General features: G+C 41.6%; 1 protein-coding gene across 1 annotated transcript in view; it reads right to left on the bottom strand.

Annotated features, from left to right (window-relative positions):
• The window catches only part of RSF1 (remodeling and spacing factor 1), a 63,956-nt gene extending 40,495 nt beyond the window's left edge, over positions 1 to 23,461 (bottom strand). Inside the window, exon 1 of the mRNA XM_017830086.1 lies at positions 23,250 to 23,461. Coding sequence (XP_017685575.1) covers positions 23,250 to 23,451 — 202 coding nt within the window. The 5' untranslated portion in view covers positions 23,452 to 23,461. The remainder of the gene's footprint in view (positions 1 to 23,249) is intronic.
• Positions 23,462 to 23,716: the final 255 nt, after the last annotated feature.

Genomic DNA, 23,716 nt, shown 5'->3' with positions numbered 1-23,716 from the left:
TTTACAAATCAATGTGGCACCACCAAGTGGCAAATTTGCAGAATGCTAATTTTATAAGCTAGTGAGTAGCAAAACTTTTAAAAAAATATGTAACTGATGATTATTAATCCAACTCTACATGACGTTAACTTTCTTATTTCTAATTTTTTGAGAAAAACTTAAGAATTAACTTGTCAAGTATTTTTATTTCTCTACTCTTTGCGTACAATTTTACGTTCTAAACACATTTTCATTACTCTATGCACACACACGTTAAAACCTTTAAATCCAAGAACTTTTATTATTGTAATTTATGATTGTGGTTTTTCAGCTGGTCCAATAGCATTATTTGACACAGGATAAACAGCTGGGACACCAAATGTGTTTGTTCTAAACTTGAACAGCACTGAAAACGTTCTTTCTTTTACTCACCTATACAACATTTGAATACCTGTATGTATCTTCTCAATACTGAGCTTGGCTTCACCTAACCTCTGTCTTTCAATTATATGCCTCTATTTTCAGGTGAATACACTGAGTTGGTAAAATACTAGTCTGATGAAAATGCTTGTGTTGTTTCAGAAATAAATCATCACTCCTCTAGAAATTTTATACACAAACTCCTTCAATAAATAAATACAGGAAGTATCAGCCTGGTTCCCCAAAAGAGACCTCTTTTCAATGTAGATAATTCATATGCAATTCTAAACTAGCCCTGTTTTTCTCTTTTATTCCATTTATATTTAATATTTCCACTGCAATTGCGTATTGAAGACACCTAGCACATATTCTCCTTGCTTTTCCTGAAAACTGATGCTTTTCATAATTTTGAACGGAACAAGATCAAAGGACTTAACCCCAGTAAGTGTCAAACACTTGGCACTAACAAAATTAAGGACAAAGCGCTTTATACACACGAGCAATTCTGTCAAAGTTAACTCATACAGCTAAACATCAGTTTGTGCTTGTGTGACATAGAAATGACCCAGAGTATTCAAAATCTTGCTGAATCAAAGCTTTTGTCCTGCACCTTTTTTGTTTTTAACCAGATCTCTTTTTTATGATTACATACTGATAGGAACTCTAGTTTAAAGAAGTACAGGTGATTTATTTCAAATGATCCAATGCCTAGTCACCAAAAAAATCCCTGCTAGAGCCCTTAGAAAAAAATGGAGAACACTAAGAATTACAAAACCTGAGTAATTTGCACACCCTTGGAGGTCAGCACTTCCTGTGGGTTGTGTTAGTACCTAAAGAAACCTCACTTCTTTTTCCAGATTCAGCATTTCAGCTCTTGCATTTCTAGGATCTTCATGATGTATAGATGTGGTTACTTTTGCAAACTTCACAAAACATTTCAAACCCATTCTCTATTTATTACCCTTTCAAGACGCTTTTCACATATCACACAATATTAATGACCGGATTTCTCAGCTGGCTTTTCACCAGGTCCTTAGTAAGCACTTAAAGAAATCACATCCTATCCTCCTGGTTTAAGGAAGGAGGTGGGAGGAAACTGCTGTCTAGAGCATGAGAAGTGCAGCCTGACCAGCCAGGGTGCCTGAACTACCACAGGAGCAGAAGCCTGCAGGACTGAGAAACAAACTCTATATTCAAACCAAAGTAAATGTAAATACTACATGGATCACATGTAGCAGTGTACACCTGACTTGTCCAGAAATACCAGCTAAGGGAGCTAGTGTAAGAAGGCTAAAGAGTGGTGGAAAATCCCTCCTTTCCCAGAGCACTTACCTGGCAAGGAATAGAAGTGCACTAGTAAACACAACTAACAATTCAGTCCTCTCAGAAATGCATTGAACCTGCATAACTTTAAACACTTCTGTTCAGAATACACAGAGAATTCTTGACAAGAATTCATTGACCTTGTATGGGACATCAGTAAGGATCATTTTTACAACACTGTTCTGTCCTACATGTAACATCCCAAAGAGAATGAACATGAGATGTAATTATTTTGGGTTGTGTTGTTGGCTGGTTTTGGTAAATAACAGTAGACTATCACCTCCTTCGAAAAATTTCATCTCCATTCAAGCGGGACCTGCATCACCCATTTCAGGAGCTCGCATAAAAATGTTTTGCATTTGTTAAAATTTCACGTAAGGGAAGGAACAATACCTAGCATCTTTCTTGCATAATTGCCATTCTGTGTAAAGTTCTGGCCAAAAAAGTGTGATGGAACACATACAAAAAAACCCCTAAATCTGAATGAAATTCTCAGTCTTTTATGAAACTTTGATCTCTCTGTAAAGTTATACAGGAGCTCTCTAAAACCTTCATAGAATATACTTAAGCGGTGAAGAAAACACCAGGACTCCTCACAAAGCTAGTAGAATTTGTATAGCACTGTTGTAAAAGAAGAACAGTTTCAAAAAATCGAGTATAATTAAACCACGGTGCCATCTGCTAGATATTAAAAAATATAGACTTTTCATAGGAAGAAGTCATGAGCCAGGAAGAATGAGTCACTGTATATACAATTATAAAGCTTCTGGTGGAGTTCAGTTCATTTGTTAAGTCCCGCACTTTTTCCTGGAGGGCAGGCGCTTGTCTGGTCTTACACAATATTCTTTGAACACTATTCTGTCTACTCCAGCATTCCAGGGATCATCCCATACATCAGTAACACATTTCTAATAAATTTGGGAATGAAAACTGAAATGGAAGAGAAAATGTACGAACATGTGAAAACCCCTTAATCTGGTTAGAAAAGCCATAACTTTCAAACACCTGCACAACCGCAGATTAAAGACCTAGTCGTGGGTACCCATTAACACCTTCCCATGTAACCATAACCCCATTTCACCCCTACTTAATTTCCCTGCTAAAATGAATCACGGCTCACCTAAAAAAACCCTGAAACAGATGAGGAAAACAGAAAACGTAATTACAAAGTCTAGAGGGAGGATAGGGGGAATCTGTTATTTGGAAAATTATTACAAAGAAAACCCCTTCATATCAGAGCAGATCTTGAGTGCTGGACACAGAGAGGAAGATCAGAAGCACGATGTATGCAGAGCACCTAGTACTGATGTGGATTGCAAAGCTGGTGCCTCCTGTCCTCCTCCAGGGATAGCAGAAGAGAACTCAACCCTTCATGCTGAGGGGATTTAGGAGAAGGGAACAAAAAGTAAAACTGTGGGATGCAAAGCCTGCTGGCAGTTTTCATGCTTCATGAACACAAACAGGTCCTCCCAGCTACACTAGGTAAAGCCATTTTCCATGCTAACTTGTTTTGGCAAGTGGAAGAAAAAAAATGACTCATAAGACATACATGGCAAATATTTCCATTAACTGTATGTTCTTTTTCATCTTTCTGCCTTGACCAAAATTAGCTCTGCATGCTATGACTTCACTGTCAAATAAAAACATGCAAACAAGTGTTAGGTCCCTCTGCTGTGAATGCTGGAGGGAGTCATCCTGGAGGTACATCCAAAGGCAAGAGCATCCACTCAGACATCAATGAGGAGTTAGTACATGCTCAATGTGGAATAGGTTGCCCAGAGAAGCTGTGGATGTCCCACCCCTGGAAGTGTTCAGGCCAGGTTGGGGGAGGGCTTGGAGCAGCCTGGTGTAGTGGGTGGTGTCCCTGACCATGGCAGGAGTGTTGGAATTAGATGATCTTTAAGATCCCTTCTAACCCAAACTGTTCTATAATAATTTACCACTTAGCCCATCACACACTAGCCATGCAGATAATTCCCTTTACAGACAGGCCTTTAAGCATAAATTTTCTTAAAACCAGTTGGCTGCATCCCCTACAAAAGGCACAAGAGTCCTTAATAGACAAGTGACCATATTTCCAGCATCTTTAATATTTTCCTTCATTTCTTTGTGAAGTCTGAAGTTCCATGAGCACCCTGAGGCAGCAAACACTTTGTCTTCTAGATTAGTTTCAACCAAAGAGAAGTTCCTCAGCTCTTTTATTACACAACTAGCAAACTGAGGAAAAGAAAGGGAATAGTATCTCCCCTTTGGCATCAGCACTGGTTTATGATAACATAAATTTTCTTCTCAAAGAACTATCTAACTTGTTTCTTATCTCAACTCTTAGTAAAAATAAAATGGGAGAACCTTGTCATTGGTATGTGTTAAGAACTTTACACATCAGAGAGAAAAATGACAGCCTTGGTACGAACTTGGCATGATAAATAAACGAAAGGACAAAATCTCTAGTTTGAACCAGTCAAGGAATTACAGTGAACCTCTGACAAAAAACTGTGGCAATAAGGAGCTCCATCTTCATGCAGTGAGCTTGGCATAAAAAAATAAATTGGAAGCATGTGAACTCTGTAATGATTCCCAACATGAAAAAGCAGTAGTTCCTGTTCCAAAGGACAATCTAAAGATCCTATTTTCTATCTGAGTCACTTGATGAGTATTATCCTAATAAGTTGTATGCCCATAAAAAAAAGACATGCAGGAAAGGGGAAAAAAATATAACTGCTCTGCCTCCTGAGTGAATGAAAAGAGCAATTAAACACGCTGTAATTAAACCGCAGATCAAAACAGAATGAACAAGTCACCAAGTAGCAGTTTTATATCCTGTTCCTAGAAAGATTGTTGGCAGGCATTACAAACAAACAAACCATGCTCACATTTAAATGACACTGTTATCCTAGGAAAGTACTTTGAAATCTGGATGCTCAGCAACTAGATCATTTTCACACAAATATCCCAGTACGTTTCTCTCTCTTATCTGTACAAATACCTATCAGAAGACTCCCCGCTTACCTGGACTATTTGGAGCACAGACCACTCTAACACTACTCAGCAAAGTTAAGGTTTTTATCTTGCTGATAAAACCCCTTCCACCCCTTCCCATGTGAGGATCCCAGCACATCACCTCTTTCACTGCCGTTTGCAAATTAATTGTGACCAACACGTACAGTGCTTTGAACTGGGACCAAAATGCTTTCTCCTCTCCCAGTTCTTTTAGTAAGTTGTGTCACCAACATAATAGACCTTGCTATCAGAGCTGTACTCTGACTTCACTGCATTAGTCCAACCATTAATCCAGCACTGCCAAGTCCACCACTAAGCCAATTCCTTAAGTGCCATATACACGTGATTTCTGAACACTTCCACGAGGATGATTCCACCACTTACCTGCTCAGCCTGTTCCAATGCTTGACAAACCTAATATTTTTCCTAATATCAAATCTAAACTTCCCCTGCCCCAACTCGAGGCCATTTCCTCTTTTCCTGTCACTTGTTACTACTTGGGAGAAGAGACCAACATCCACCTGGCTTCAACTTCCTTTCAAGTAGTTGTAGAGAGCAAGAAGGTCCCCCCAAGACTCCTTTTCTCCAGAGTAAATACCCCCAGCTCCCTCAGCCTCTCCTCATCAGACTTGTGCTCCAGATCCTTCCCCAGCTCCACTGCCCTTCTCTAGGCAGCACCTCATCCAGCACCTCAAAGTCTTTCTTATAGTAAAGGGCCCAAAACTCTACTCAAGGTGTGGCCTCACCAGTGCCACGTACAGAGGGACAATCACTGCCCTGGTCCTGCTGGCTACACTATCGCTGATACAGGCCACGATGCCATTGGCCTTCTTGGTCACCTGGACACACTGCTGGCTCAATGTTCAGCTGCTGTCAACCAGCATGTCCAGGGCCCTTCCCACCAAGCAGCTTTCCCAGCCACTCTTCCCCAAAACCACAGCATTGCATTGAGCACCCTTTCCTCCCATTTTTTTTTATTCTATCTTCCCTTGTCCACAATTCAATCTGATTATGTTTGTGCTCTCTAATGCCCACACTACCATCAGTCACTTTCTCAGTATATCTAAAGCTGAGATTAAAACAGTCATTTCCATTGTCATAGGCATAACTCTTGAAGCTGGAGTTAAAGACCATACCAACATAAACAAAATCTCCAGAGAGCTGTTTTTCAGCAGCCTTTCAGTAGTTAGAAGATGGTTTAATCTTTCACAAGTCCCCTCTGTTTCATTCTCTGGCTATTAAGTTCCTAGGAATGTTGGGGACTTTTTAAACTAATATATTAAGCAACAGCGGAGAGGTTAAAAAAAGCAACACTGATGTTAGAATAAAGCATAAAATTAAGGAAGAAAAGCATGCTGTACTGTGCAATGAAGAAGAAACTGAGACAGAAAAAAAATTACTTTGAAAACAATGCAGGAAAAAATAGCACATGATCTATTTTAGAAACTGGAAATATCCCAGGAAAGACTGCAAATGAAAGCCCAGTTTACTGCCTCAAAAAATGTACTGAATAAAAAATGGGGTCCAGTCCACAAACTCAGGACACGTGAAGAGCAACTGAGAAAAATCAGGTGGTGGCAGCAATGTGCAAACGAGCAGATTGCTCTGAGAAACAGGTACTGAAAACATTTGAAATTGTCACTGATCGCCATTGTTCACAGTTAAATCACGCGCGGTGACCACACCATGCATTTTGACTACCTAAAATCAAGAGCACCTGACCTGCTGATCCTTTATTTGTGCATATGCAAACACCTGCCTCTGAGACTGCTGGGACCACAGCCTATAAAAGCAATGACGCAGCTGAACAGGTATCTTTCATTCTCAACAGCATAAATCAGGAAATAAGATCTTCTAAAATGACTCCAGGATTCTTGCCTGCTGAGGCATTTCAGTCTCCAAAACAACCAAGACTTTTAGACCATAAACAAAAAATCCTCCTCATTTCCTTCCTTGGCCCTGAATTGTGTAATTATAATTCTCAAATAAAGAGCAGATTTGACAAACGTGAAAAGTAATCACAAAGACTACACTTTAACGGTGGACTCTGGAGTGCTTCACATAGTTACACTCAAACCATGTATCTCCATGGCTTTACGATACACTGGGATAAATCCACTTCAGAGAAATATTAGTAGCTTGTTTTTTTCTCCACTGGAAGACAACGCAGGCAGGGACAAGCTGCAGTGGGTGGCATCATCATGCCCAGTTCAGGCACTGGGAGCCAGCCTTTGGAGCATCTTGCAGAATGCTCCCCCTGTAGAGAAGCAAAAAGATGTAAGGTGACCTGTTTTATCTGTGTTAGGCACCAAGGTGTCTTACAGAAAGCATAAGCAACGTTAGGAGCCCTAACAAAAAAAAGAAGCAGGTTGATCAGAAGGGTTGGTCCAACCCTGTAATAAGAAATGCTGAAGAGGCACATATTCGGATGTGCAACCCCTCTCCAGAAATATTGGTAGCAAAAGGAGGATTTACATCCAGACCTGAGTCTGGATTGAGACACTTACTGGCCATTACAATAATAGAAGCTCACACTTGCCGGAAAGGATGTAAGCAAAAGAAGTTGAGACGGCAGTGCTCACCTTGTTCACCTTCTGATCTAACAGTAAGTAGTTACACAGCTGTTCACGAAACGGTAAAATTTAATTTAGTGTCTTTATTCACTCTTAGAAGGATCAAAATTACAACACCCTCCAAAAGAAATAAAATTCAAGGGATCAAAGAATGGAGAAGAGTCTAATTCCTGTCAAGAGGAGCCTAAGCTTTTGTCCCTACATCGAGTTCCTGGAATCTTTTAGGTATTTTTCCATTAGAAAGCTAGGAAAGGGCAGCAGTATAGCAGTAGGTTTCATCTAAGCAAATGTAGATATTTACACCTGAGCTAATTCCATATAATCCATTTATAGCCCACAGAGAGAAATACACTTTCAGGAAGAATCAGCTCATCCTAAAGTAAAACATCTGAGCTCTGTTAAATACATTTGGAGAGATTAATTCCGTTGTAAAGTGTCTGGCAACTTTGTCCAGTGAAAACCCACGTCTTGGGGGAAGGTGGTGGAGATATAGGAGTGTTACCAGTTACAGAAGGGGTACCCTTATCTAAACTCTTATGCTCCCTGTTAGACACAGAATTACCATTGCAAACCTCACCTTATTTCATACAGTTTATCCATGCACAGACATTTCTGGCAGACAAAATCAAACGTCTAAGCATGGCAGCATTTAACTTCAGATGAAAGAGCTTATATCCTGCTATGTTAAAGTAAAGTATCCTTAGTGCACTGAAGTAAGTGAAAGTCAAGACTAAACACATGAAGTTGTATACATCAGTAGTTAAGAAGCCTTCAGCTTTATTTAGTTTTTTTCACCTAACAAATATAACAAGCTTCTCTTAATGTGTTCTGTTACAGGACAAGTGAATGAAAGCCCTTTTTTAGTTCATTATACAAAAACAAGGACAAATGTAAACGCTTATTTTTTAATCTCTTACTTTGTTTAGTTACTAGTAACACCAATCTGATGTCAATTTTGCTAAATTTCCCAGGTACTGTCTGAGTGTTAACATTAACAGCATTAACAAAAGGAGGATACTAATTACACTAAAAAATCACTTTCTTTCACATCTCTCACTTGAATAAAAGGCAATACTAAAAAATCCAGAGCAGGTTGCATAAAAACTGCTTTTCTAAAACAAGTTTCATTACCAGTGCTGAGGTTATCATTCTTCAGTCTTCAGCAGGGAATAAAACCCAACCAACCAACCAACCGAAAGAAAAAAACCCTCCACAAATACTTATCCTCTTTCATGTATCAGACGAGACCTACTGCAAAGACATTTCTGTCCTTTTCCAGGTCTAATTTGCCAAATAGTATGTTTTTTCTCTAGTCACCGGCGATCCAACCTGCACTTCACGTAAGTCTCACTTATACTCTGCGATTCACCTTTTCATCTTTCATTTACCAACAACTTTACTGAACAATAGCAACCGATAAATATTTCTTGGTACTTTCTCCGTAACTGTTAAATATTGCAGACATTTTTTCTTGAAAACCTAGTCTTGCAAACTGTTAATATTTTTAATAATAAATATTTTTCATTTACTGGACCCTAAAAAAGTGCAAGAATATAACTATGCTACAAAGATGTATATTTTCTATTTTTCAAAACATCCAGCAGCGACTAACTCATGTAGAAAAATTTGAGTACTACCCGATAAGCATTTGGTATTTGACAAACAGCAGCATTATATGAACATGAGGTTTTTTTAAGGATCAGCATAAGCAAACTTTGAAGGTAAAGCCAACACAAGTCATTCTGCAATGCACCACACTCTTCCCCATCAGATGGAAATAAGTAACTGCATGTTTGTTCTGCTCTAAGGCAATATCAGTTCATTAGTCTGTCAGCAGTGCAAGTGAAAATTGAAAATAGTTTTAAAAAATATCCAGTATCTAGAATGAGACACCTCCCATCTCAGAGACTTGGGCAAAACAGTCTTAAGGAAGCAATATTTCTAGCAGCTGACAAAAATTTCCATGAAAGGTGGCAGTCATACAGCTGGATGAAAGTCATTCTACAGATGAATTCATGATCACAAACGAACAATTTTATAACTTTAATCCAATTAAAAGAGAATTTGAGGCTTCTTTTAAATGGTTTCACAGCTAGTAGCAACTTTTTTTCCATTATGTCTTAAGGAAGTGAGAATAGAAATTTAAGAAGCAAAACTGTCCAAGACAATTGCCTGACAAAGCGCTAGTAGTACATAAAAACACGGTGTGGTTTTTTAACAACTTCCTTAAGTCTAGATCTAAAATAAAGACTTATTTGAACTTACAGAAAAAGCAAACAACTTATGTCCTCTTGTGAGCTGATAACTGAATCTCATACAAAGTGAAGATTCACAGAAGTTTAATTCCTTGAAACAACCAACTCTTTATTACAAATTTCTCTGAGCAAACTCATGTTTTGACCTGTCAACACTATTAAAATATCTACCCCCATAACATGATTCTTTTAATTGCAAGGAATGGTTATAACTGTGGGGCTGTTGCACCTTCTCAGGGGAGCCAAGACTGTTAGCTTTGGGTCCACATTACCTCCTGTCTGTCTAGGCAGCCTTAAAGCCACAGAGTCCTTTGCCATACTGGCAGCGCTGTTACCTCTCCGTGACTCTGTAACTTGGGCTGCATTGCTGCCAACCACCTCTTACACAACTTTAATCTGAGCTACCCAGTAAGACAAGGGTAACAGCCTGAAGGGATGCTCAGTTTCTAGCTGCTGTTTCCATGTTGCCATCACTCAGTCCTCATGTTTGAGATACAAACCCTCCAACCTACACAACCACTCATAGATGCTATCACAATCAGGAAGAGCCTGGCAGCTCGCTTGGCAGACAGAAGGAAAGTGCCACAAAGTAACCCACACCCGAATCTTTCCACTGAACCCGCTTCCCAAAAACACCATCCAAAAAACATAAAACTTCTGACACCAAATCCTTCCCTTCCCATATAGAACAAAACAGACAGAAATGAAGGTGAACAAAGCTGGGCATGCTTATGCACGACACTTGGAAAGGAAAAAGATGAGCCACAGCGCGTGTAATCCATCACTTGATCTGACAGTGACCACCAGCTGCTGTTTCAGAATTTGGGTAATGAAAACCCACAGCACACGTACAAAATTACCTGCCCCTAGGTTAGCTTTAAACCATCTTTTTACACAGAGCTTGGTTGAACTTAAAAGCAAGAAAGTTTATGCTATTAGTTTTATTTTTAAATATTTTCACTACAATTTAATATTCATCAGTGTCTAAATCATTCTGAGCTCTGGCCTCAGTAATAATTTGCAGCAATCAATTGCAATTACAGAACATGTAAAAGGTGTTTAAATGCAAAATACTTTTGAATTTCATTCAATGCACTATTTTTCTGGTTTTACAATATAAAAAGAATGTAAAACTCTAGGAGCCGTGCTTTGAATACTTTTAAAAAATCTCCTCTGGAGTTCACAGTACAAGCCTTCATACAGTCCTCTTTACTTTTGCATTATCTCTCAAGATGAAGCTGCCATAGCTGAGCACTAAAATCAAGATACAGGCAAATAAGCAAATGACAAAACAAGAGGTAGGTACAGATACTCAAAATATTATGTTCCCCAAGATTCTCAGCCCATTCTTTGTGTTATCTGGTATTTTGTTAATTTTACAACTCCAGCTCCATGTTAATAGGTGTGCTTTCCTCTGACCTACCACAATACTACCTAGAGTATTCTGTTGAGCTAACAGCTAATTTTAATATTCTGGGACGTATTAGTTCTAAACATTTTCCCTTCTAACACATACTTATAAGTCTCCTTCATTTGCAGTTTTGTTGCCGATTTGCAATACTATTTTATCCACAGCAGTGTTTCCCCTTAGGCTGGATTAGCCATCTTACACCTTGATCTGTTTAAAAACAACTCATCTCCTTCTGTTTTCTTGGTAAATGAGATTAATTGCCCATGATACTAAAAAAATAAATTAAATTAGGAATTCTACTTTAGTTATACTACAGTGACAAAAAAAAAAATCTCTTTTTCTAACTAACTTCCAGTTGTTTAATCAGTTTAAGGTTTATGATGATGTTTTCCTTCTGAACCGATGACCACTTGGATGCTGACTCACGTTCACAGGCTGACTTGGCTTGAGTGATGCAATCCCTCATGTTCTTCCAACCCTCTGCCAGGGAGGGTTATCAGGGACGAACAGAAAGCAAAGCCCCAGCTAGTCCTAACTTAAAATCGACAGCATGAACACAGACCACTGGCAACATCAGTTTGCATTAACATGCTGGCTGTAGCCTGCAATGGCTAAAAACATACTCCATGGCTCACCAGATTCCTCCTGCCACAAAGAATAACATCAAAGAAAGGGTTGGGCATGAGAGCTATTATTTGGGTCATGGCAGGTAAGGCCACTCTGGAACCCAAGTGAACCACTTTAATCAGGGACCTCCTTAAAAGACTTTGCATCTGTGTGTAAGTACCTGTGGAGCATGAGCCTTCTTATCTATGCTTCAGAAGAATTACCCACGATTTCAAAAGAAAACAGAGTATTTTAATTTGGAGAATTACTACTACAACTATCAGAACTAAGAAATTACAATTTCATAAAGTTTCTCAAAACCAGATGTAAATGTTCCTTGCTTTTGATTTCTTAAATCTTTGATAAACTCTTCAAAATGTGTTAGTCCCTGTTTTCCACTTCTGTACTCAAAGATATGTTTGTATATTTTTTTACCAGCTGTATTTCTGAACTTTTTCAGAAAGCCGAACTAATGTCTAATCCCAGCAACTCAGTATGCTTCCACATTATTAGCATGTTCCACATCATTTCCTAACACGTCAGTTTTATCATATTTCATTTTTATTGCCAGAAAGGCAATAGAACAAAGATATCACAAATTAGCCTAATAATCACACCTTATGCAAAGAGGTTATTTAAGTTCTCAGCCAAGTTCTCAGTTCTCTCTCTTAATCATTGCATTGTAACTGATGATTTTAGCCATGTTTCCTAGATTTTTTCTTTTTATGTAAGATGCTTCTCGGACCACAATGCTCTGTAAATCCACCTTGAACTTCTTAGCTTCCATCATTCTACTGCTAGCTATGAGTACATTCTCCTCCTGTGCTTCACTAGGGCTAGATTTCCACCTTTCAAACAATTTGTACTTACCCCTCCACTTGGACACTTAGCCCTCAGGCTTATCTTCGCCACTCTACTCCCATTTGTCAGACAAATATGAGTTCACAGACCTCTACCAGCTTGGAAACATGCTCCATCTAGGACACAGTGTTTTTATTCCTTGACTTATGACTATTCCTTCTGATCTCCCTTCTTATAAAGGTTAGGTCTTCCCAAAGCTCCCTTGTTGCCATATCAATTTTTCTTACCTACTGTTAAACTTTGTTAACTTTCACACAGATTGCAAACATGCTATTTAGGAGGTCAGCTAATGCTGTCTGCTACAGAATTTATCTAAGCTCAAATACACATTTCAAGGGATACTTTTGCCCCTTAATGGAAGTATCTTTTGTGAACTATGGCATTCACGTGGCCACTTCAGGCCAGCTTAAGCCAGTTCCCTTTCAACCACCACCTCTAGGCAACACAGGAGGGGTTTTAGGTGGTATTTGTTGTTGTTGTTGTTGCACCCCACCACACAGCTCTCTACCTTGGATGCTTTACTGCAATGTATTGTTGATAACTACAAGAACACCACACTGCAAGCTCTGGGATCAAACTAAAATTTCCACACTTTATCATCCAGTAATTAATATGGCTTTTGTGAACTATTGCAGTTCGTTCTCAGGAGGAAACCTTTATAATCCTGGTAGTCATTAATACTAAGAGGCAATAAACATGCCCTGGCACTTGTGCTCCTAGATAGCTGTAGAGAAGTTGGAAAATAGCCAGGGCAGTACCAGAGGGACACTAAGTGGAATAGGAAATAAAGTGTTTAGTCCTACACAAACTTAAACAACCAGCTTCACTGAGCATACTACTGGTTCAGGACAACTGCTAGAACAGGAAAATGGTATAGCCCTAGACAACCAAAAAAACTGCAGAGCTTCATGCTGATAACCACTATTTTCCTGGAAAAGAGGATTTTCAAGGTGAGGTACAACCTACTTGCTATCCATTCTTCAAATATCAACCAAGCCTTTGAGTTCAAGGGTAAGCGGCATTTTTCTCCAATGTACTAAAAGATCTAAATGATCATAATGGAAAGAAATTGAATACTAAAACACAGCTGCTGGAACACAAGAGTCTTGAGAAACAGGCCTTCGCTCACTTACAGAAATTGTTTGTTTTCCCCAGACCACTACAGACATCGACATGGTCACAATTTCTACTGTAGTTCTGAGAAAATCTCTGCTGCTTGAGATTTAAGAGCTTTGTTTGGCTCTTGGGGAGAGAAATAACTGTACCAGGATGACAGCAAACTGCATATGACAGACTGACAAATGCTAGAGGCTACTAAGAAATACTGGTTAATGCTAAAATGTTTGTTGAGGTTTGTAGACCAGTTGCAGCAAAGGAAAGTTCATTGATTTAGGGAGGAAAGGGGAGAAAAGAAAGAGTAATGAAATAGGGTGGAAAGATCACCTTAGTGTTATGAACAGCCATAGACCTTGCTATCCCACAAATGCAAGGCTGGACAAAACAAAAAATATTCACACCTTTTATGAGTTTTATTATTGCTCAACGGTTTAAACATTTGGAACCAAGCAGATGACTTTACCAAACTCAAAAAACATCAACAGCCAGCCATCTAACACTGACAGCCAAAGCTATCGAGGCACTGCTCTGCCCCATCATCAGTGCTCAAGTAGGGAGTGATGAAGAGGCTGCAGCACAAGAGTGGCTCTGCTGCAGCCCGCCTGGCAGTTTCCCTGCTGTGGGATGGGCCACCTCCACAGTGCATACTGCAGTCCCAGTGCAGACTGCCTACACCAGGAGACACTCCCAGAACGCAAGTTCAGCTCTCCCACCAGCCATACACCTGCATTTCCTCCCAGAGGAGCACTGCAGGGATTGTCCTGTGAGGATACCAGAGGACACTTGTCCCAACTAGGGCAGATAGACATGAAGTCCTGAATACCTCTATCCACTCCCAACAGCCATTAACCTGAAGGAACACAGCAGTACTACTAGGAAGTGTTCCAGTCCAGAAAGAGATCTTGATGATAAAATGGACACTTTCAAAGAACTGCAAGACAACTGGCTTTGAGGCAGCAGTGAGCACACAGCCAAAATATTCTTCATCAGGATAGCTACTTATCTTCCCATCATCTGCCTCTTCTTGCCAGTTCAGTCCTGGACTCCTCAGTAAGGAGAGACATGGAGCTCCTGGAAGGGGCCCAGTGGAGGGCAACGAGGATGACTGGGTGACTGGAGCATCTCCCTTACAAGGAAAGGCTGAGGGAGCTGGGCCCGTTCAGCCTCAGGAAGAGACAACTGACAGGGGATTCTATCCATGTAAATAAGTATCCAAAGGGAGGGTGCAAAAGGATGGGTCCAGGCTCTTCTCTGTGGTGCTGACCAATAGAACAAGAGGCAACAGGCAGAAATTGATGCAGAGGAAATTCCACCTGTGCATAAGGAAGAACTTCTTTACTGTGCTGGAACACAATGGAACAGACTGCCCAGAGAGGTTGTGGAGTCTCCCTCACTGGAGATACTCAGGAACTGTCTGGATGCAATCCTGTGCCATATGCTCTAGGATTAACCTGTTTCAGCAGAGAAGTTGGATGAGATGACCCACTGTGGTCCCTTCCAACCATATCCATTCTCTGGTTCTGCAATATAAATGTCAGCTTTAGGATGAGCTGAGAAGTGTGTGCACCTAGCAGTGGGCAGTAATAATTCCACATGTGTATCAGCTAACTGTTCTTACACTAGACAATACTAACTTGAAGTAATCCCAAACAAGAGAAAAAAGTTCATGGTAAGCAAAGAAAACTCAGGAAGCCACTGAGTTACAAACATGGGTGCAGGGAGAGTATTTTGAGAAACTCTTACAGCTTCTGCAGACCTCTGAAGTTGGCCAGGGCCAAGAACAAGGTGCAGTGTGGATGGATCACTGGACAAAACATAACTTCCAGTTTACATGTGATGATGGTGTCAACTCACAGCTCACTTGATGTTTATTCCATGAAGAGTTCTTCCATACAAATATACCACAGTACAGTGTTGCCAAGGTGCTTCTTTCACTGAACATCATCTTGCACTGGCCAGAAGAATTTCCATCAATATTCCTGGTTCTTATACACTTGTCCTGAAATAAGCCTTAAGACTCTGACTTGGAAGTAATATCAGAAGCTTTTCCTCCAGTTCTGTACCATCCAAACTGTGCTGGAGTTCAATAAGGCTGCCTACTGAAAGCATACTGCTCTTCCTTGGAGACACATGGTCCAACAGAACCTGCACAATCTCAAGGAAGGCTGAGTTTTGGGAGGGGGCTTCAGATATCTTGTGGCTCATAGGTACCTGGAAAGCAGAGTCCCAAGTTCCTTCTTTTCCATTCCATATGGCATTTTGCCATCTCCTTCAGAAGGGCAGTGTTACTGGAAAGAGACAGAACTGCTTCTCTCCCAGAAGTAGTGTTTTCTTGTCTTCTAGGTTGGATCACGAGATGTGGAGTCTAGTTAAAATGGGCACTGACAACTTAAATATGAGAGCACACTTGGATGAGCTGACATGCCAGCTCAATACACAAAGGTATGAAGTCTCCCCATGGAAAAACTAACAAAACAGGAATAGGTAAAACAAAGATATGCATCCATACTCTTATTATGAAATAATTAATTCCAAGGTAAACTTAACTTCCTAAATGAATAACTGAAAAGTGTACGTGGATACAGCATGCTGACCTAAAGTCAGATTAATCTACCATGACTAAAGTGTAGACAAGAAGAGTTAATTCTGCATTAAAGACTTACTTGCCATGAACTCAGTCAAGAATGATCCCCTGCTACTTATTTTCTCGGAATTTAACACCATTACGCTGTTTGAGAACATCAGCTCCAAGTCACTGGAGTCTATCTTCAAAAAATGAGTCAATTTGATGGTAGAAACATGACTGTAGAACGTCTATCAGACTCAAAAATGAAACAAGCACAGAAGTAATACATCAAGTTCTAAAGTTTACTAGCTATGCTTTTATTTTCCTATAGTTAGTTACTAAGTTAAAGATGCAGCATTTTACTAACGGGTGGTGGATTAATGCCTCTGATATAAATGTTTTGGTTCAGTCCCCAGGTGCAGCAGAAAAGCAAAGATCTACTTATATTCCACACATACACAGTCAGGTCAGCCTCTGTTCAGGTGGTAACTACCTGACTGATTCGAAACAGCAGTTTAATTTCTTACTCACTAAGGGTGTGAAAACACATGAAAGAACACTCAGACCTGCAGAGCAGACGAAAAAGTGCTACCTCTGACTAGCTGATACAGCTTTATGGCAGAAGCAGCCTTATAATATCGATATAGCCACACACTTAATATGCTTAATGAAGAAGATGGAGCAATATATGATGTGTGAATAAACTCAACTCATCCAGCATTACAGACACAACCAATGTTATATGTCAGAATTTGATCATTTACCTAAGAGGACATCACATGAACTAATCTTTCTACATTGAGATCAGATAATAAGTCTCATGTACAAGTCTCACGTATGAACTATTAAATTTTAAGTGAAGCAGTGTTTGACAGTACTTCCATATCACATTATCACCTACTTTCAATACTAACCAATCTACTGCGGATATTACAAGTTACTGCAATGTATCCTGACTTTACCTAAGAGTCACATCAAACCCCATAACTTCCGATCAATAGTACACAAACATGCTTGATATCAAACACTAAATACAAGAAAAATCAATCACATTAACAGAGCACCATTTCACTACCTTTTTCATTAGGAACATACCTAATCTTGAGCTTGAAAGTCTGTCAAACTCCTTGTCGTTAGATATATTTAGCTTTTGCTTGCTGTCTTAAACAGCTACAAAGTTTCAGGTATCTTTCTCCCATACAGATATTCAACAGCAGTTTAAGCAAACATTAATTGTTAATTTCTTCAGACAATGGTAAGAACTTTTAAGCTTAATGTTGCATAGCTCTCCAGAGGAACTGGAATGACAATAAAAAAACAACCAGGCATAACCTACTGAAAACAAATTAATTCAGCATCCAAATTAATTTTAATAAAGGTGTTATGTATCTAGAAGATTTAGGAAAAATACAGCAGCTTATGAAATATAACTTACTGCTTTGAAGCATGGTAGCTCCAAAGACTTTTTTTCAGGTCTACACTGTAGTATCAGGTATTGTCTACTGAAAAAAAAATTAAAGAAACTTTAAATGGCTTGCACAGATTTTCCGTAAGCTGCCTGCCATTAACCTTGACTCCCACTATAAAGACAGAAAAGGGGAGAAAAGATTTAGAAAAATGAACCTCCTATCAGGCATCTGCACCTCACCATGTCTTTCCTTACATCACTTAAAACCCAGCCAGCACGTGAAGACTGTTCTTATTATCAGACTCCAAACAAACACAACACATTCATGCTGTATTTAAGCAACAAACTTCTAGGCTGGGTCAGTCTATCGGGGTGACTGCCAGGCATCAAAGGTGATAAAGAAGTTTGAGCTGCAGTGAGAATACAGGAGAATGCTCCAGACTGGAAACCCACACCAAACACACTTGCTGTTTTCAAGACCACCTTTAGCATGATCTTTACCAGCAAGATTCTGATGCAATTTTGCTGACAGAATACACAAAGCATGTGTACTTGTTACCATTTCAATGAAGAAGAAACCAAACCCCACTCTGCTAAGAAAAGCCTGCAAAAAAAAAAATCAATGAGCTAATGCAGTCTAGCACACTTTGGAAGACGCCATTCACCTCCGGGAGAGGTTCCCCCATTCATACACCAGGGAACCTGGCAAACCAGTGAGTGTTTTGCGTAGTCATGTGTAAAATTAGATCTCTGTTGTGCAAGCTAACATTCTACTAATATTTTCATTCACAAGAGACCAAGTGCTTAATTAACATTTATACTGATTCTCAAGCTATTTACCAACACAAAGAAGGTTGTGACTTGATATCATGGTTCCTTAAACACAGTCCCAAATACAGATATAGTTCTTGCTCCTCTCTACCACATATTTACCATTTAAATTTGCAATTGCTCTTCTGCTACAAGTAAAAACTCTCAGGGGAAAAAAAATAAAACAGAGAGAGTATATTTGTTAGAACAAGGAGAACAAGTATTGGTTTTCTGTGATGATTTGTTCCAGTTTGCAGCTTTGCCTTTGGAAGCAAGCAGACTCAAAGGAGATGCAACACCATGGCACACTGCAGGATGGTCTATATCGTTAGCTCAGTTTTACACCTGGAAGTACAGTAATATGGTTGTAATGACATCTCCCAGCCCTCAGAAGTTCCAGTTAAGATCATATTTTGGGTTGCTGTGCTAGATTTTGAGGGGATAGAGTTAATTTTCTTCATAGTAGCCAGTATGGGGCTGTGCTTTGGATCTGTGCTCACAACAGTGTCGATAATCCTAGAATGGTTTGGGCTAGAAGAAGCCTTAAGGATCGCTTTGTTCCAACCCCTCTGACATGGGCAGGGACACCTTCCACTAGACCAGACGTTGTTCATAGCCCCATCCAACCTGGCCTTGAACACTTCCAAGGATGGGGCAGCCACAGCTTCTCTGGGCAACCTGTGCCAGTGAACACCAGGATGCTTTTGTTATTGCTGAGCTTACATAGAGCCAAGGCCTTTTCTGCTCCTTGTCCCTCCCCACCATCAAGGAGGCTGGATGCACACAAGGAGCTGGGAGGGGACACAGTCAGGACAACTGACCCCAACTGACCCAAGGGATATCCCAGATGATATGGAGTCATCCTCAGCAATAAAAGCTGAGGGAAGAACAAGGAAGACAGCAACACTGGGAGTGATGGCATTGGTCTTCCCAAGTCACCCATACGCATGATGGAGCCCTGCTGTCTTGGAGATGGCTGAACATCTGCCTGCCAGTGGGCTGGGGTGAATAAATTCCTCATATTGGTTTCCCTATTAAACTGTCTTTATCTCAGCCCACTGGTTTTCTCACTTTCACCCTTCTAATTCTCTCCCCCATCCCACCAGGGGAGTCAACAAGCAGCTGAGTGGGGCTGAGTTGCTGACTGGGGTTAAAACATGGCTTTTTAATAAAACCTACAAGAAACCATTTAGTTTTTGAGGCACATAAACTAGCGAATTTTGTGAGTTAACACTGTTAACCATCTTGACAGACACTCAACTTCACTCCTTCCCAAGAAGTTTGTCATAATTCCAACCCAAGTCACGACATTGTACTTAAAACTAAGCATTCATAAAGGCAAGATAATTATTCGTCATAAAATAAAATCTTCATCAGATTTTATAAGATTACAGGTCTTATTACTTTGTTTGAATAGGTACAACTTTCAAATGAGCCACCAGCTGGAAAAGTTGAGCTGTTTTATCATACAGCCTTTGTAAGAAGACTATTTCCAGGGCTACCAGTTTATCCCACTATTAAAAAGCAATGGGTGAAATCAACACCACACATTCTTACTTTCCTATTCAAGTATGTTTTATGTTACCCACTAAATCCCAAAGAACAGTTTAAATTGGTTTGTGCACTTTAAGACCATACCTGTGTACACACGGTTAAAACATCTAGCCTGCTACTAATTCAGGTTAATTTGGTATCTAAACTAGTCAGACTACTTTTGAAAACTATTCATACCCAAGTGCTGCTGTCCTTACTATTTGTCTTGAAATTCTCAGCTAGGAGAGGCAATACAGCAAACTTTAAGTGCTGTCCAAGCACTAAAAAAAAATCTAAAATCCCTCTAAGAAATAACTGATAGCTTCCTAGCTGTCAACATCTGCTCAGCATCCCTTCCTGTGAGGGAAGGTTGTAGCTTGTTGCCTTAATAAGGAACAAGTTCTTTGTTCTAATTATTAACAGGGAAGAAAATATGACTGTTATACAACTACTGAACAACATTCAAACTTAAGCCCTGAGTTCTCCTTGGGGCTCCTAATATAAAGGAAATAACTTCTGCTGGCATCTCCCAAGAGAAACTCTTCAGACAAGACAATATAGGCCATGCTTAAAAGATAAAAAAAAAAAACAACTACAAACAAAACTTTAAAAAAAAAATTAAAATTACAACTGCTGAGAATCAGAACAGTTTTAAAGATAACTAAAACAACCCCTAAGCTATTGATTCCTTTTCTTGATTGCAAAATTAATATGGAGAGGAGTTATAAATAGCTGTTATGTGGCAGTTGAGATTTAAAACTTGCTCCAGTTTTTAAGAAATTCAGGAAAAAAACCCAGTACTTTGGGATTGTGTAGCTATTTCCTTAGATTTTGTTATGTATTACTGCCATTGTAAATCTACTGTCAAGCAATGCTGGTATCAAAAGTGAAACTAACTATATATAACTGAAATCAAAATCCCTTTGGCATTCCGAGGAAAACTACATACAGTTGGTAAATAATAGACATTCAGAAATAAAAGAGCCACTTCAATTTTCAATCTAGGTTTAGCAACTTTATGACTTGTACCCTTAAAAACACCACCTTGATTACTTGAAGTAAAAATCATGTAGGAAAAATCTAGTAACTGCAGTTGTTTTTGCAAGAGCACAAAATACTCCAGGTAACAGGTACCAGCACCACAGACCAAGCCCAAGGAGCCAGTTGTATCAAAGGAAAAGAAAACCCCTGTCACACCAGTCACCACACAAAGTATCAAGAATCATACAAGTTTGTTTTTCACACCTCCACACTTTCTTTCTTAGAGATGAGAAAATGCAACCAAACACATCATCTACACCAGACACAAGTAAAAAAACCCAGCACTTCAGAGAGTATATTTTCAGAAGCTGCGTCTCCTCCCATTTTGGGGGGGGAGGGGGAAGGGGGAATAACCCGCCCTCTGCCAAACAGGAAGGGAAAAAACAAACAGAGAAGAGTTTAAAAACTTGGCAACTACCAAATCAATCCATAATGCAAACTCCACAAATAATTCAAAACCTTTTCAGAAGAGAGTTATGCAGTAAACATTATCCTATTGACAATCCCTGCCATCCATCATGCAATTAAAAGTCATCAGGACTTTATTTTTTGTTTAATCAAAGGTATATACACTCAGAACACAGGTTACTATCTCATCCTTTCATTTTAATTTTTTCTGCATTTCACACAAGAAAATTACTATTGCACACCCACTGACATCGTGTCACAGTAAAAGCATTAGTTTTCTTTATAGGCGTTACTTTAAAAGGATTATTTTTGTTGAATATTCAAACTTTTAAGTGCGTTGGTGATTTTTACGAATACGTTTTGCAACAGTTTGACAAAACAACGTTTTTTCTAATGAGTCCTTTATATAACATAAGAGGTACAGGAGTGGTGGGGAACTGAATATAAACACATACTTCCCAGAAAGTTAACCCTGTTTTAAGAAGTTTGCAGATTTCAGCTGTCTTTTTTTTTCATATTGACTAGGCACCAGACAACACGAGGAGAAAATACATTAATCTCATTTCATTCTCTTTCAGCAGTTGATGCTGTGAACCCACAGGCAGGACATCTGCACTTGGCAGAAAGCAACTTCCTTTACGAGAGGAAACACCTACACGCCGATTTAATGGCACACGCCCCAGATAGGGTGGGTTTGGAGGGAAGGAGGCGAGAGCGGGTGCCTTCTGGGGGAAAAGCAGGGTCTGTTGGACCAAAAACAGCCCCGAGCTGGGCTCCTCCAGCAGCAGGAAGTTTCCAAGGGGCCTTGCCGGGCATGCGCCGTGGGCTCCATGGTCTCCCTATGTGGCAAGAGTGCAGAGGCAACAACCAAGCGAATAACAGAGACAAGAGATCAAGAGCAACAAGCTCCCTCCCCTCCGTATTTCTACGGCTGCCTCCAATACAGCCCTCCTTCCCCGGGCTGATCTCTCGGCCCAGGCCCTCCCGCATCCATCGCGGGGAGCTGGAATTAAAGAGAGTCAGGCAACCAAACCTGCTTCTGGAGAGAGGAGGGGAGAGGAGGAGCAGCTTGAAAGCAAACGGCGGAGTGCACAACCCATCCCTCCACCTCGCACGTCTCAGGTGGCGGCGGGGGAGCAGCCACAGCTTATCCCCCCCGCAACTACAGAGGGGATGAGGGAGGAGGGGGGAGAGGAGAGGGATGGAGGTGGCACACAATGGCTGGCTGTGTTTGTGGGGAGGAGACGGCCCACAGCAGCAGCCGGGGGGGGCTCCGGGCCTCCCCGCGCCCCCCATTCCTCATCCCACATACACAGAGAGGAAAGGGGCGGGGGGGGAGGTCAGTGGGGATCAGGACATTCCCTCGTGTGTGTGTCTGTGCGTGTGTTCCCTCCTTGTTTCGGCCGACAAGCAAAAACAGACAGATACATTAAATATATAAGATATATGGGGGAGGGGGGTTGTGAAGCGACCCCCCAAGCTGGGGGGAAGGGAGGAGATGGAAGAGAGAGCGGCTGCCAGCGCCAAGCTGAACGAAAATAGTTATTTCAGCTTATCCCTCCTTTCTGCAAGGAGTCCCACCCGCACAGAGCTCGAGAACGAACCCAGGGAAGCGTCGGGGGGGGAGGGACGGAGGGGGGGTCACAGGCGGCACTGAGAGCGAGGAGAGGGGACGGGCGAGGTGCCCCTGCTCCTTCCCGTGCCCTGCCATAGGCCGCCCCCCCCCAACAAATAGCTGCTCCCCCCTAAAAAAAAGCAGAGAGCGAGGGCTCCCCTCCCCCCGGGAATCCCAGGCCCCTCCTCTCCCTCGGCGCGCTCCACCCCCGGGGCCGGGAGGAGGCGGGGGGGGAACAGCCCCGGCCCCCCCCCCGCCCCCTGGGCCCCCCTCAGCCGGCCGGCCCGGGCTGGGCGGGCCGGGGGACGTGTCGGGGTCGCTCACCCTGGTCTCCGGGCTCCTGCGGCGGTTGCAGGACGCGCTCCAGCTCGGGGAAGGGCAGCTCGGGCAGGTCCAGCAGGGCCCCGTAGCGCTCGAGGAAGGAGCAGACGACGGCAAAGTTGGGCCAGGAGCCCGGGCACCGCGGGCCCGCCGGGGCAGGGGGCGGCGGGGATGGGGCCGGAGGAGCCGCCGCCGCCGCCGCCATCTTGGACCTGGGGATGGAGAAGGAGCTGGGGAGGGGGAGGGAGGAGGGGGCGCTGCCGGGCCGGGCCGCCACTATCCCACAATGCACCGGGAGCACGGCGAAGGCAGGGGAGGGCAGGGGGCGGCGGCCAGAGCGGCGCGAGCCAGCTCCCCTCCGCCGCGCGCGGCGCGGGGGAATGAAAACAAGGCGGGGCGGGGCGGGGACGGACCGCAGGGCCGACCAATCGGAGCGGGTGGAGGCGGGGAGGGTGGGGAGCGCTGGCCAA

The sequence above is a fragment of the Lepidothrix coronata genome, unplaced genomic scaffold (assembly GCF_001604755.1).
Source record: "Lepidothrix coronata isolate B3197 unplaced genomic scaffold, Lepidothrix_coronata-1.0 Scaffold174, whole genome shotgun sequence".
In the NCBI taxonomy this organism is placed as follows: Eukaryota; Metazoa; Chordata; class Aves; order Passeriformes; family Pipridae; genus Lepidothrix; species Lepidothrix coronata.
The sequence above is the reverse complement of the archived record's forward strand: the minus strand, read 5'-3'. Positions and strand labels throughout refer to the sequence as shown.